This window comes from Leishmania mexicana, chromosome 19 (assembly GCF_000234665.1).
Source record: "Leishmania mexicana MHOM/GT/2001/U1103 complete genome, chromosome 19".
NCBI classification, from domain to species: Eukaryota; Euglenozoa; class Kinetoplastea; order Trypanosomatida; family Trypanosomatidae; genus Leishmania; species Leishmania mexicana.
This window is the reverse complement of record NC_018323.1, coordinates 178,034-191,482: the sequence shown is the minus strand read 5'-3', so window position 1 is coordinate 191,482 and position 13,449 is coordinate 178,034. Positions and strand designations below refer to the sequence as shown.

General features: G+C 59.8%; 5 protein-coding genes across 5 annotated transcripts; all 5 read right to left on the bottom strand.

Annotated features, from left to right (window-relative positions):
* Positions 1 to 563: 563 nt before the first annotated feature.
* LMXM_19_0500 (conserved hypothetical protein) lies at positions 564 to 1,463 on the bottom strand (the record flags this gene model as incomplete). Its single annotated transcript, XM_003874179.1, has 1 exon — positions 564 to 1,463. The coding sequence occupies one exon, from the start codon at positions 1,461 to 1,463 to the stop codon at positions 564 to 566; it is 900 nt and encodes a 299-aa protein (XP_003874228.1).
* A 1,176-nt stretch (positions 1,464 to 2,639) lies between these two features.
* On the bottom strand, positions 2,640 to 3,503 carry LMXM_19_0490 (conserved hypothetical protein; the record flags this gene model as incomplete). Its single annotated transcript, XM_003874178.1, has 1 exon — positions 2,640 to 3,503. The coding sequence occupies one exon, from the start codon at positions 3,501 to 3,503 to the stop codon at positions 2,640 to 2,642; it is 864 nt and encodes a 287-aa protein (XP_003874227.1).
* Positions 3,504 to 7,634: 4,131 nt separating this feature from the next.
* Positions 7,635 to 8,153, bottom strand: LMXM_19_0480 (hypothetical protein, unknown function; the record flags this gene model as incomplete). The annotated part of the gene is made up of 1 exon (XM_003874177.1): positions 7,635 to 8,153. The coding sequence occupies one exon, from the start codon at positions 8,151 to 8,153 to the stop codon at positions 7,635 to 7,637; it is 519 nt and encodes a 172-aa protein (XP_003874226.1).
* A 1,576-nt stretch (positions 8,154 to 9,729) lies between these two features.
* On the bottom strand, positions 9,730 to 10,815 carry LMXM_19_0470 (conserved hypothetical protein; the record flags this gene model as incomplete). The annotated part of the gene is made up of 1 exon (XM_003874176.1): positions 9,730 to 10,815. The coding sequence occupies one exon, from the start codon at positions 10,813 to 10,815 to the stop codon at positions 9,730 to 9,732; it is 1,086 nt and encodes a 361-aa protein (XP_003874225.1).
* A 701-nt stretch (positions 10,816 to 11,516) lies between these two features.
* LMXM_19_0460 (conserved hypothetical protein) lies at positions 11,517 to 12,404 on the bottom strand (the record flags this gene model as incomplete). The annotated part of the gene is made up of 1 exon (XM_003874175.1): positions 11,517 to 12,404. The coding sequence occupies one exon, from the start codon at positions 12,402 to 12,404 to the stop codon at positions 11,517 to 11,519; it is 888 nt and encodes a 295-aa protein (XP_003874224.1).
* Positions 12,405 to 13,449: the final 1,045 nt, after the last annotated feature.

Below are 13,449 nucleotides of genomic sequence, written 5' to 3'. Positions count from 1 at the left end.
CGTGCAAGCGAGTCGCCACAAAACCAAGAGAAGAAAAAGCGCCTAAGGGAGCAGAAGGAATGGATCAAGCACCCGACGCTACGCTGTAGTGCATGCGCGTCGCCCTCTGTACGTACGTGTACGTTGGGAAGGAGGGTTGGGCAGTGCCACGACACACATGATTTCCGCGCCGCGGGCACGAGTGGCAGCGCCGTCATCTTCGAGTAGACGAGCTCGAACACGACGGAGTCCCACATCATCGCTCGTAGGTGCGACTGGGCACAGATGAAGCCCCTCGAAAGGCGATGATGTCGTCTTCCCTCCTTCACTAGTCAATTTTGGGATTTGGAGAATACACACAGCGCAGTGAGCACAGAGGCACGCACGCACACACACACACAGGCAGGCGATCCCCTCTGTGGCGGCGGGAAGCGCTGCGTGTGTGTGTGCGTGCGTGCCTGTGCTTGGCGCTCCGCTCACCAGAGGGGAGAGGGGAGGGCAGGTGAGCTGTACATCCAGAGAAAGCGCAACAACACAGAACGCCACAGGCCCTAGCAGAAAAAGCTGAGCCCGTACCGATATCTCTACGAAGAAATGGGGAGTCGGCTCAGCTCCCGGTCTACTGCCTCCATCTCGGCAATCACCGTACCCAGGTGGCTCTGCAGCTCCCGCTCCTGTCGGCATCGTTCGACCTTGCTCATCTTCTTGTCATCCTGACGGCCGACACGAGTGCCACCGATGCTAAGCACATCCCGAGCGGCGGCTGCACCAGGCGAAGCGGCTGACACCAGCTGAAACGGGGAGGCGGTGGTGGAGTCGCTGCCACCTCCGCACGAACGGCGCTGTGAGAGTCGCGTTTGGGGGTCCGACACACTTTCAACCACACGGCCGCCGGAGGGTAACGAGGCACTAACGCCGGGGGCACTCTGTCGGAGCTGCGCCAGCTCGCTCTGCACCTCCTGCGCAGTCTGACGTAGCTTCGCGAACCGATCTTCCAGCTCCACGCGCGGCTCGAGACGGTGAAGGCGGGCTCGCTGCGCCCCGGTGAGCTCCTTTGGCTTGGGCAGTTCAGCGCCGTAGGCCATGACATCCGCCAGCCGATCCTTCTCGGCCTCCGTGATAGCCGGGCGGGCGAAGCGGTCGCTGACGGGCTGCGGCACCCACCTGCGCGCCTCCTCCTCTGCCTCTATAGCGGCCTTGGTGCGACGGTGCGGGATATGCTGCAACCGCCAGCGCGCGTACTCCTCTTCGGTTGGCCGCTTTCCCAAACCAACGTGGGGTCGGTGTACCGGTGCCTTCGACTTTGGAATGGGCTTCGGGTGCGCCCGCGCGGCCTCGGCGGCCTCCCGCTCTTGGCGTCGACGCGACAGCAGGGCTGCGAGCTGAGGGTCAAGCGTGCTGGGTTTGGAAGGGGCAACGTAGCAGCGGTAAATTGCCTCGCCGGCGGGTGTGCCGCGACCAAAGACGTTGACCGTGTCCTCCATGTCCTTGGGCTAAATCGAAACGGGGGGCGGGGGAGGGAGGCGGCAGCGGCAGAGGCAGAGGGAGAGCAAGTATCTGTATGTGAGTGCGTCCCACTCAAGCAGAGCCGACTCGTATCTCTGTCTGTGCACAGAGAGGTGACGCAGAAGCAACGACACGTGTTCGTGTGTGCACCTGCGTGAGCACAACGATATTCAGTGGACGGCACACACACACACACACACAGCCGCGCAGTTCCTTCTCAGAGGTTGTGGTGGGCTGTTGTCAAGCGGTGAGTGCACACCCAGGCACAGAGCGATCCACTACTGAGGAAAGAGATGGAGATGCAAGAGGTGGTTGATAGGGTGGTGAAGAGGAGGGAGGAGGATGCAGGCAGGGTAGGCCAGCACTAGCTGAAGGTGTGGGGTGCTGCAGTACATGCGCAACCGAAAAAAAAATGTTCGGGCATGAGGACGAGCATGCGTGAGAGAGAAGGGACGGATAGAAAGCAAACCGCACGAAGTGGAAGGGCAAGCGACATGCGTGGCTGATGCCTTTATGCCTGCTGGCTCGGCAGGAGACACAACGGCCACGGTTCAAAGTGCGGGAGGGTGGGGGTGGGGAGTAGAACCGCACTTGTCCATCTGCCCTCTCATTCAGCCCAGAGGACCGGTCAATCGGTGACGGGACCCGCTGTTCACGCACCTTCCCAGACACACGAGCTCCTTCTCGACTCAGCAGCCTCGTCCATTACATTCCCCCGCCCCCGCCACCCTTTCTGGCTCAGCGAGCCCGTCGCCCGGAGACATCGCCGGATGCATTCAGCGAACGCCACAGTCTCCTCTTCGCAGCGTCCTTCTTCTTCCCGCCAACTTCATAGAAGCTCTTATACACAGACACACACACACACAAACATGTTGATCCGTGTCCAACGACCGCCATCGCATCATCCATCCAGAACCCCGCCGCCCACAGGCGAGAGGGCAACCGCCAGGGACAAACAAAAAAGGGCGGGAGAACAAAGCGTGAGTGGGTGGGTAACAGCGATACACACACACACGCACTACTCGACAAAACGAAGAGGAAGGCTGTGCCGCCTGGCATCGACCCGCGCTTCCTTCTCTCCATCTCTGCATGCTAAGTGACCCTCAGCCGCGCTGCAGGCGCGGGGTCATTCACGCCGCCGCCGTCTCCCCCTTTCAATAGTGCTGCAGATCCAGCAAGTGCTCCAGCCGCCGCGACGCGTTGCGTGTGAGGAAGCGGGACCACATCTTGTGAATCATAAAAGAGAACCAGATGCGACGCCCGAACACCCCACCGACAACGAAGAGAATGAGGGAGTAGCTGGGGAACATGATGAGGCAGTACATGAGGCGGTACAGCCACGGCCCGTTCTTCCACCCCGCCTCGTCGGTGAGGCCTAGAAAGCCATGATGGCAGAGGTACCGTATCTGCGGCCGCACGAGGTACACCGCAGCTGACCCAGCAATGGAAAAGACAAGGCAAATGATGAGCTGTTCCGCCAGTGGCAGCTTGAAGAGGCTCCCCTTGGCTGGAACACCCTTGACGTAGACGATCTCCTTGTGCGTGCGCCAGTCCTTGCGCTGCGGGCCGTGTGAGATCGGATGCTGAGACGTGGCCTTCGCTTCGGCAGCTCCACCGGAGGCAGAGGTCGCCTGCTGCTCTGCCTTGGTCGATGCCTTGGCCTCGGTCTTGGTGGCGCATCGCCGCTGCGCTGCGCGCAGCGGCTGATACGCAGACCCCGTCAGCGATGATCGTGCCCTGCAGAGCGAGGCACTCGCTGAAGGCGTTATGATGCGGTTCAGGTTGAGGCGAGCGAGCATATGGAACTGTAGGTGTGCGAGAAATCTTTCGCTTGCGCGTATAACACGTGCGCAAGTGCGGAGGCGATCGCATGAAGAAAGACGGACACATGTGCGTACACGGGAGGCGTTGGTGTGTCCATCGAGACCATCCGAGGACAGAGACGTGAAGGGTGCGAGCAGAGCGAGAGAGAGACAAGAGGAGGTGCGTCGTGCGAAAGACGCGTACGGCGCGTTCATGCACGTGGTGCACTTTCATGGCAGAGGAATGGGAGACGGTGTCCGCGGCTGGGGGGCGGGCGTTTTCGTTTTTCTTTTGTCCGTTCTTTTCTTTCTACACTCAAGCGATTTATGGACACATATCGGGAAATTGATGCCGGGGGGGGGGTATCGCACACGTCGTCGGCTGTTGGCTTTCTGGTGCCCTGCTAGCGCCAAGGATCGGGCCACTGAAAAGGTTTGTGCGTGCGTGTGCGTGCAAGGGTGTGCTGAGGAAGTGTGCCCAAGATGGCTCCGTCAGGCTTCCGTTCTTGTCCTTTTCTTTTTCCTGATGTTTTCTTTTATTACGCGACATCGTGGCAACACATCCACTCAGAGCCGCACACACACACACACACGCATGCGCCCAGGCCAACAAACAGACGTTGACGTGATCCTCTGCCGTGATGGAGACGGAGGAGAGACTCGGTGGAAGACCAGAATTCCGCAAGACGGATGGAAAGACGAACAGGGACTCGAGGGACTGACGTTCTTGTACAACGGTTACGCACGAGAGGTTTGATCTGTAAGCATAACAAAGAAGAAAAGGGAAAGGGCCAACGCATCCAACCACAACACGGATGCTTACGAGAGATGGGGAGTGAGCCCGCCCACCCCACCCCGTCCACGAGTGTCACCACACACAAGGAGAAGGAGAGAGGGGGGAGGGGGGGGGGCGCAACGACAGAGGGAAAGACAGTGGAACAAAACGCAACCTCGGAAAAAAAACACGTGAGGGAGTGCGAGATGGCGGCGCCGGCATCTCGGCCTTCATGGCGAACACAACGAAAAAAAAAGAAAGAAAGACGAGGGCATACACAGGAGAAGCGACGTAGCGGTAGCAGACACAGCACCAAAAGAGGGAGACACACACATGCATGCATGCACACGCCCTCCCAAAACTCGAAAAGAGAGAGCCTGGAGCAACGAAGAAAAACAAAAAGAACGGTTAGGAATGGGCCTGAAGAGAGGGGACACGCCACAGCCACACATGCCAATAATAATAGTAATGAAGCCACCACTCACTCACAGGGGGAGGGGAGGGAGACACACACGCCAGACCCACAGCGACAGCATGGAAAAGACAGGGAAGGTCTGTAGGGTCAAGGCGGGGCGGGGGAGGTGCGGACATGGGAACACCGTACACGAAGTCCAGCAAGCGACTCCGAACAACAACAGCGAGAGCACAGAGAACGCGAGAGAGACACTCAGTGCCCGATGATAAGGTGAGGGAGGGAGAGAGGGGCGGTGGTAGAAGAAGAAATGATGAAAGTGGAAGAGGAGGAGGAGGGGGGGGCAAGAGGGGACTGAGGAAAGATCGAGTCGGCTGTACAACACCTGCTGAGGAGGAAGCGGGGGAGAGGGAGGGCATAGTCAACATCGACAACAACAATAGTAAAAAAACCCGAAACACGATGGTGTGGACTCCAAGACAGTCTACATCGTACCACCCGTGACGCAACGATCAAGTCTTTTGTGTGTGTGTGTCCTTTGATTTTTTTTTCAGTGTTGTGTCGTGGGTAAGGAAATGGTTGCAATGCGTATGCCTCTTGCCTCTTTCTGGGTAACGGGCGAAGTGCGCTGTCTTACCTCGTCTTTCCGTTCGCCTCAAGACCGTTCGTGCACGTCCTTCCTGGCCTCTCTTCCCCTGCGGTTCGGGGGAATTTGTGCGCACCTCATTCTTGTGCGTTCATCGCTGTGATCGTGGCTGCTGAGTTTTCGTTTCGTGAAGTACTCGCGGGCCTTCGAATTGAGCGTAAAGCGCGGGGAGAGGGGGGAGGGGGCACGCAACAACACAACAACATGAGAAAGGAGTAAGAGACAAGCAAAGCACAAAGAAAGGAAAAGGCAGAGAGGGAGAGCGTCACAGGCAGCATCGAGTCGGCAGAAAACCGCCACATGCACACACACACACACACACATACAAATACACTCACGTGGACCTCAGCCTACATGTGTCGAGAGCAGACGCCCCAAATCGTCACACAGGCGCAGGGAGGAAAGAAACGGAGCTCAAAAAAAAAGAAACAAGAAGGACGGGTGGAGGCGGGGCGCCGCAGGGGGGGGGGAAGAGGCGTTGAAGGACGTATAAGGAAAGACGTGAACGGCCGCGGATATTTTCTGTCTCGCATGGGTCCATTCTCTGTTCTACAACACCACGTCACTTCAATTTGGCACCTCCCTCCCCCCACTACATCCTGGACTGCCACAGGCCCCCGTTCCGCGTGGTGAAAAGCAGTCGTAGAAACACGCGTCACGGCAATGCACCGACTCGGTCATCTCAGCACGGCCACTGCCTCCACCCACACCCCACCGGCTCCGCAGGCCGCCACACAGTCACCCCCCATTAGGCGGGTCACCACCTCGTGCATCCCTCCGGGCGGCGCAGGCTCCCCACAACTACCCAGTCGGGGCCGCGGATGCGATACGTCCGAGCCACCTTCACACGCTGACCAGCATATGCCCATGGCACAGGCGCGGGCACAGTCGCTGACCGCCCCGACGCACCGCACCGAATCCACGAAGGCCTCGGTACTTGGTCCTGCCACCGCTACATGTGGCTCCGCGCTGGCAGGGATAAGGGGGGAGGTGGAGGGGGGCTTCTCGGTTCGCCGGAACAGTACGTGGTAGGCCCTGATACCAGGCTGAGGTGTCCCCTCCCCCGTCATCCAGGAAAGAAAGACAGTGAGCGCGTTTCGTAAGGAGTGAGAAGCAGAAGGATCTGCGAAGCCCACCTCGCAAGGAGGGAGGTGAGCGAGGAGTCCGACAGCCATCGTGCAACAAGACCGCGGCAGCACACCTGCAATCAATCTACTGCTCGTGTTCGTTTGCAGCATGCGATGCCGTGCGGTGCGCGAATGGCGGTATGTCGCACGACGAAGAACACGCGGTGAGGGAGGGAGGGAGGGGGAGCGCAGCAGCACGGCGACAACGTCCGAGCAAGACCCGCTCGGCACAAAGGCAAAGGAGGGAGAAAAACCCAACGCAGAGAAGATGTAAAGATGTGATGAGAAGAGTTCACCGTTTAAAAAAAAAGAGGAGGGGGATAGAGGAAGGGGGAGGGGGCAGGTGAACCGTTCAGCACATGAGCCTGTGTGCGTGCGCGTGCGTCTGCGTCGTTCAGTTTACACGAAGATGACTACCGAAGAGATGGGAAGAGGAGGGGAGGGGGTGGGCGGGGACAGAGGATGGAACCTGGAAAAAAAGAACCAAAAGAAAATAGAGAGCCGCACAATCGAGCAGCACACACACACACGCTCTACGCGGAATGCGACAGTGGAAATAATAGTAAGAGACCCAAAGGAAAAAACTGACGACAACGGCGGTGTTTGTGTTTGTGTGTGTGTGTTGGGGGGGAGGGGGGAGGTGGATGCAGGGGAAAGGTGCGGAAAAACAGGAGAACTCAGCATGCGAGGTGACAGCCGCGTGTCCCTCTCTTCCACTCGCCTTCCGCTTTTTTTTCTTACATTCTCATGCGTAAGTAGCCGAGAGACCACACAGGGAGCGAGAGAGAGAGGGGGAGGGCAAGCAGTGTTGGCTCTTGGACTTCCCTCTGGTCGGGCTTTTGTTCTTCCTCAGAAAACTACAGGCACAACGTGCGAGGCAAAGAAAAAGAAGGACGGCAGTAACGCCGCTCGCCATCCCCCGCTGGCGCGTCTCCTCACTGACGAAGGCGAGTTGGGGGGGTATTTTTTTCTTTTCGTTGATCTTGGGTGGCAGCACAAGGGGAGGAGCCGTGCCACCCCACTGCTGTCGAGCATGATGGTGCGCACAGATGCATCATGTGTATGTGGGAGGGGTGGGTAGTGTTGGCAGGGACGCCAAATATCAAAGAAAAAAGGGGCAGTGCGCGTTCGCAAGTCCCTCTGTTTTTTTTTGTGACGCCGAGGCGGGAGGGAGGGGAGGGAAGGGAAGGGAAGGGGCCGCAGGAGCCGAGCGCGTGTGCTCGGCTCGATCTCTGTGTATCTGCGCATGCTTTCCCTTCGCCTCATCATACTCGCCCATACGAGCCACGGCAAAGGCGACTTCCGCCTCTCCACCATGGGCGATGGCGTGTGCGTTGGTAGGGCACGAGAGGGGTGGGGCTGACTCGGTCCTTCCGCGGCTACACCCTCAGCACACCGTCCGGCGCACCAGCAGCTGCAGCACACGGCGTGGCATCACGTAGGCGAAAACATTGCACAGCGCATGCAGAGCGATTTCACGGCGGCCAACCACCCACGCAGAGAAAAAGAAGTTCATATTGAAGCTGAAGAACAGCCCAGCCGCGAGCATCGCCGTCGATCCGTAGTAGAGTAGCCGCTTCATCAAGGAGCCATCGTTGCGGTAGCCCACCTTCCACACACCGTAGTAAAGCAGTTCGAAGCGCACCACGTCGAAGAAGGCCTTGGTTATGTAGAACGCTGCGAGGATGGCAATGCACAACCGCAGCTGCTCCCGCCATGGCAGCAGCAGCAACGACCCCTCCACGGGCACGCCAGCATCGTTGTAACGAACGGGTCGGCAGCGGGAAGTGATGAAGTCGATGAGTTGCACCTTGAGCGACCGATGCGCGGTTCGGCCGCGCGTCGTGCTATTGGGGTGCACCACGCCACGCCTGCGGTGGAGACCCGTGACGATCTCCTCCGCCATGGGTGACGAGGCCTCTCTAGGCCGCGTTGCAGCAGCGTCGGCATCGCTCTTTTGACGGCCCACAATGGTACTGGTTCCGTATCGGGGGGTGCGTAGCGGCTGCGTGTAGTACCGCCGCTCGCGCACCGTCGAGCGTGCGCCAGTAGCGAAGGCGCGACGCGGTTGGAGCTGCAGCGCAGCAATGGCGGCCACTGCCGTGGTGGACGTCGCGGTAGTGCCGCCGGCGTGTGCGAGAGAGCAAAAACGCAGCATTGTGGCACAGGGTATACGTATGCACAGAAAAGGGAGAGAGGGACACGGGGACGTGCTACGGCAACGCGGCCTTGTGTTGAACCTTAGCAGTACCCACAAGACGCGGCCACCCACACTCGCTTACGCAGTGTGTGTGTGTGTGTGAGGGGGGGGCAACCAAAGAATCCGGGGGGTCGAAGGGGGGAAGTAAGACGGGTAATGAGGGGCACAGAGACACCGCGTCCACCTCAAGGAATACACACGTCGAGAGAAAAAAACGAAAACCGAAGAAGAATTGGGCCAATAGTGCGTGTCTGTATTCCCGTGTATCGCAACGTGCGAGGGCTCGTCTATGCGCGTGCTCGAGAGGTCTCACACACGAATTGCAATGGAAACGTGAGCCAACAAAGACAGGGGAAAAACGGTTCGGCGAATGGATGACGACGTGCTGAGGGAGGAAGGGGGGTGACTGACCCCCAAAAAAAAGAAAGCAAAGGAGGAAGGGGTGGGTGGGTGTGGCGCAGGTTTTACAGTTGCTGGCAAGAAGAGGAGGAGAAGGGGGGTGGGTCACAGACCACGTGCGGGGCCGAGCAAGCAAGCAAGCTGTGCACGACGCTTCAACACGAGGCAATACAAAATGGTCTCCTTAGAGAAAACAGGGAGGGGGGCGGGGATGAGGGTGGGTAGGTAGGTGGAAGAAGAGAAAAGGAGAGCTCGGCACGTGGCTGCTGTTTTTTTTACTGCCATTACGGTGAAGGGCGACGGCGAGGGGGGAGGGGGGACGGTGCAGAATGGCGGTGGTGCGCGCGGGTGTCAGCGCCAGTGTGGTTGTGGTAGTGGTGGCAATGATGATGAACAGATAAGAGGAAAGGAGGGGGGAGAGAAGTAGATCCTGTATACCCGCCGCACGTGTTGGCTGGATGTGCGCATTGGTGCCCTTTCTCGCACAGCATGTTGGAGCCTCACCGTCGTTTTCGCAGAACGGCAGCAGCACCGGTGACGGCCGACACTTTCCACCATCAATGAAGGATGACGTCCACACCATAGAAAAGTGGTACGATACGCACCCACCTCGCTTTGTTTGTTTCACGCCTTGAATACGCTGGTGCCTCCTGCCATGCCGATTCGCCGCTGCTGTTGGGGTCAGTCACTCACCGTCGAGGATCGCACGTGCACACCAGCGAGCACGCATGCGCCTGCGCAAGCTACATACTCTCTGCATGCCCAGCACCATCTTCTCACCATACGACGGAAATAAATAAATACAAAACAGTCATGCAAAAACATGCGGAGATCAGCCGTGATATTCATCTCCGATGCGATCAGCACCACCACCACCACTAGCCTAAGCAAAGCGCAGGAGGTCATCCGCCATGCGCAGCGCCTCGGCGAGCTCCTTGTCCAGTTTCGACTCTTCCTCCACGGTCGTCTCGGCCTCGGCGTAGGCGGGCACGTCCACCCCATTGCCTCTGCGAGAGGAAAAGGAGGCGCCACCTGTCACTCCTTCGCGCCTAGGCACCTTGGGCAGCCCCGCGCCGCCCGCCTCCAGCACGTCCACGGACGATGACGGGTCCACCGCACCCTTGGCAGCTTTCCGGTGCTGCGCGCCAAGGAAGGAGTGGCTGCGTGCGCGACTTTTCCACAGCCCCTGCAGTTCCTCGAAGGCAGCCAGCTCCTCCTCCGTCATAGTGAGGGGAGAGATGTAGAAGACCTTCGCCGCCGCCGCCTCCGCCTTTTCCTCAGCTGTGACAACAATCTGCGGCACCACGCCGGCGGAGAGCACGCCGTCGTAATCGGGGTACACAAACTGCTGCCGACCCAAAAGCTTGTGATGGCTGACGATAGGGATGCCCTCCTCCTGCTGCTGCTTCGCCGTAGACCCAGTCGAGCCATCGGCCACGCTGTCGGCAGGTGCCGCAGTGGTGTCATTGATGCTGAGTCTACTAGACGAGCTCGCAGCGGCAGCGGCGGCGGTGCTGCTAGTGGGAGCGACACCACCTGTGAGTGGTGGCCTGCCGGCGCCGGAGTGTGCCGCAGAGGCACAAGTGCTGAGCGGCGCCGGCGACGATGAAGCACAAAAAAAGGCATCTGTCCCCACAAGTGCCTTGCCGGCACGACGGCGCACCGGGCCAGCGCGCTGCGGCACTAGCGGCGGCAGAATCGGTCCATTTCCAGTGCGCTCGTCTTCGATGTCAGCGGCGAAGCTGCTGTAGCCCTCCTCCTTCGAGTAGCGCTGGAACGCGTCGCGCCACACAGACATCGATTCCGGCAACACGACGCACTCGACGCGGGACTTGCGCTGACGCAGGGCGGAGAGCGACAGCGTCTTCCCCGCTGTATACTGGATGCTGGCTGGAGTGTTGAGGTGCACAAAGCCGCTGCCTCGGTTACCACCGCTGCCGTTGTGCTGGCCAAAGGAGGAGGAGGACATGACTGTTGCGTGCGGGCCTGGCCGGTTCGTTCGGCAGGGCGCGGAGGCTTCCTTTTTCTTCTTTAAACCACCGCCTTTGCCAAGGGCAGCGAGCGCGTGATTTCCGGTCCGTCTGCACAGTCCGTCGCACGCACGAAAACGTCACTGGCAGATGCCATGCAGGACGAGAAGGCGGGGGAGAGAGAGGAGAAAAAAACAGGGAGATGGAGAGAGGCGTAAGGCCACGCGTCGGCGCTGCGCCAGAGCGCTGCGACCGCATCACGGCAGTCTTCCCCCCCCCCAAAAATATATATATATATATATTCCAGAGGGTGGGATGGGGTGGAGTGGGGAGGGGGAGGTGCCACCGCTGTAACAGCGTCGCCGACCCCATATCGTCCGAGGAGGAGACGCATGTAAATGGCATCTTTTTTTTTGTCTTGTCCCGTGAGGAAAAAGGAACTGAGCTGAGGTGAGACTGGTGGTGGTGGCGATGGGGGAGGGGAGGGCGGAGTTCAGGCACGCATGCGCAACGCAACCGAGGAAAGTCCAACGCACGCACAGATGCACACCGTTGAAGCGAATAAACGGCAGTACCCATGCTGAGCGGGGAGGGTGGTGACGAAGAAGAGAGAGGGACGGAAAGTCCGCTGAGGCATGCAGCAGCTCGCGCGGTAAGAGCGGCTGGGCCATCGCGACTCGCGTACGGTCTCCCTTGGTTGTCAATCTGGCTCATCCACGAAGGCGCGCACTGCCGCGGACAGGCCACTCGGCGCCGGCGCGTCCGGTGTGTCGAGCCACTCGCCCTGGAAGCCGTCCGCCTGCATCTTGGCCTTCACATACGCCGCCGGCACGCGCAAGGACAGCAACTCGAAGTAGCCATGCAGCCTTGGATGGTGCCGCATAAGCAACCGGCCAGGTCGCAACTCCAGCGGCGGTGGCGGGGCCGGGGCATCACCTGAAAGCGGCGGCATGAGGACCGGCGCGCCGACAATTGCCAGGGTGGCGACACGCGCCGCCTCGGCCTCCTGTGCTGCGGCAACCGCACGTGCCACCCCAGGCGGTGGCCGCGGCGGACCTTTGCGGTAGTTGCCAGGCGGTGGGGGCGGGCCGCCACTGCGGCGATCGTTCGGCGGCGGCGCCGGCAGACCCCGAACGCTCTCTGCATCGCCGTTCTCGCTAGCGGCGCGACGACCGCGACGGCGACGCTGGTGATAGTCGTACGCCGCTGACGCCTCGCTACGGTCGTCCCTCACCCTGTCTCGGTCATCGCCATCCGCGAGGTACGATGCGCCGCCATCGTCATCATTGGAGTGATCGCTACCCTCCTCTTCCCCCTCCTCTGCCTCGGGGTCGGCAGCACCGCTGGTGATGAGCAGGTGCTCCAAGAGTTGCGTCTGCAGCTCCAACTGCTGCAGCGATTCTTCGGTCTGCACCAGCCTCGACTCGCACTCGTGGGAGAAGCGGTTGAGAAACTGAGCAGTGCTGATGACAAACCTGTTCACGAGGTCTACAACAGCCTGCGCACCAGCGTCCGCCTCCGCTAAGGCCGCGGCGTTTGCGCTCACCAGGGTACTGTTGGAGTCGAGAGAGAGCGCACTTGTGGTCATCGTCGAGCCAGACGCGGGGTCAGACTACCTCGATCTGTGAGAAACAGAGCGCGCGAGAGAAAGGGTAACGACAAGGCAGAGGAGCCGCGCAGTAGACTCGGAGGAGCCGATAAGCAATGACTTCGACAGGAAACGAGAAGAGCAGCGCGCCCCCTTCTCTCACTCTGAGGATGTGCTCTTGTCTTGTCGTGCGCACGGTGACAGCGCACGCTTCGTCCCTACCACACACCGGACACGCTTAGAAACTGATCAGCTTGCGGTCCTGTGCTAGATTGGGCATGGAGGGAAAAAGGAGCGAAATACAACGTCCGTCTTGCCACCTTACACGTAACGGTCCAAAGGGGGCACACATGCATGCGCGCCATCGCGCACGCCGCCCCGTAAGACGGTGAGTGGAGGGCAGTAGACAGCACAAGAGAGAGGGAGGGGAGTAAGATGGTGGGAAGGAGAGCTGTTCATGTGCTGGCGTGCACGCACACACACACATATATATATATATATACGTATATATACAGCAGCAGACGGCATGAGACGGATGAACTACGAATTTCACGACCTCACGCGTGGGCTTCTTGCACCCACATTTACATAGAAGTGGATGAGGGGACGCACGCTGCATTGGGCAAATGGCCTCATGACGGCAGTAGGGGAGCAGGAGGAGTGCCGCAGGAGCAACGCAGATACTTGCCTCCGCCTCACACAGGAAAGACCCGTCAGCGAGTCACGGCCACACATCGGCGGCGGGAGCTCTTCCGTTTTGTCGCGTCTCCTTGCTTGGCAGCCTTTGTCTTCTATATCAGCCGAGAGAGCCTTGACACAGTGCTGGCCCGCCCACGAAAGCCTTCACGCCCCCACGCACGCACCGGCGACTACCCCACCCGCACACCCTCAGCGCAAGCCCCTCCCATCCGGGAAGGATACACAGAGTCCGACAACAAGAATCAACGAAGCCCTGAAGAGATACGGTGAGCCGCCTCGATCCCGTTTCCTCGCCGCATATAACCCGGGTGGGGGGGGGGGGGAACTGAGGAAGAAGACAGCGAGC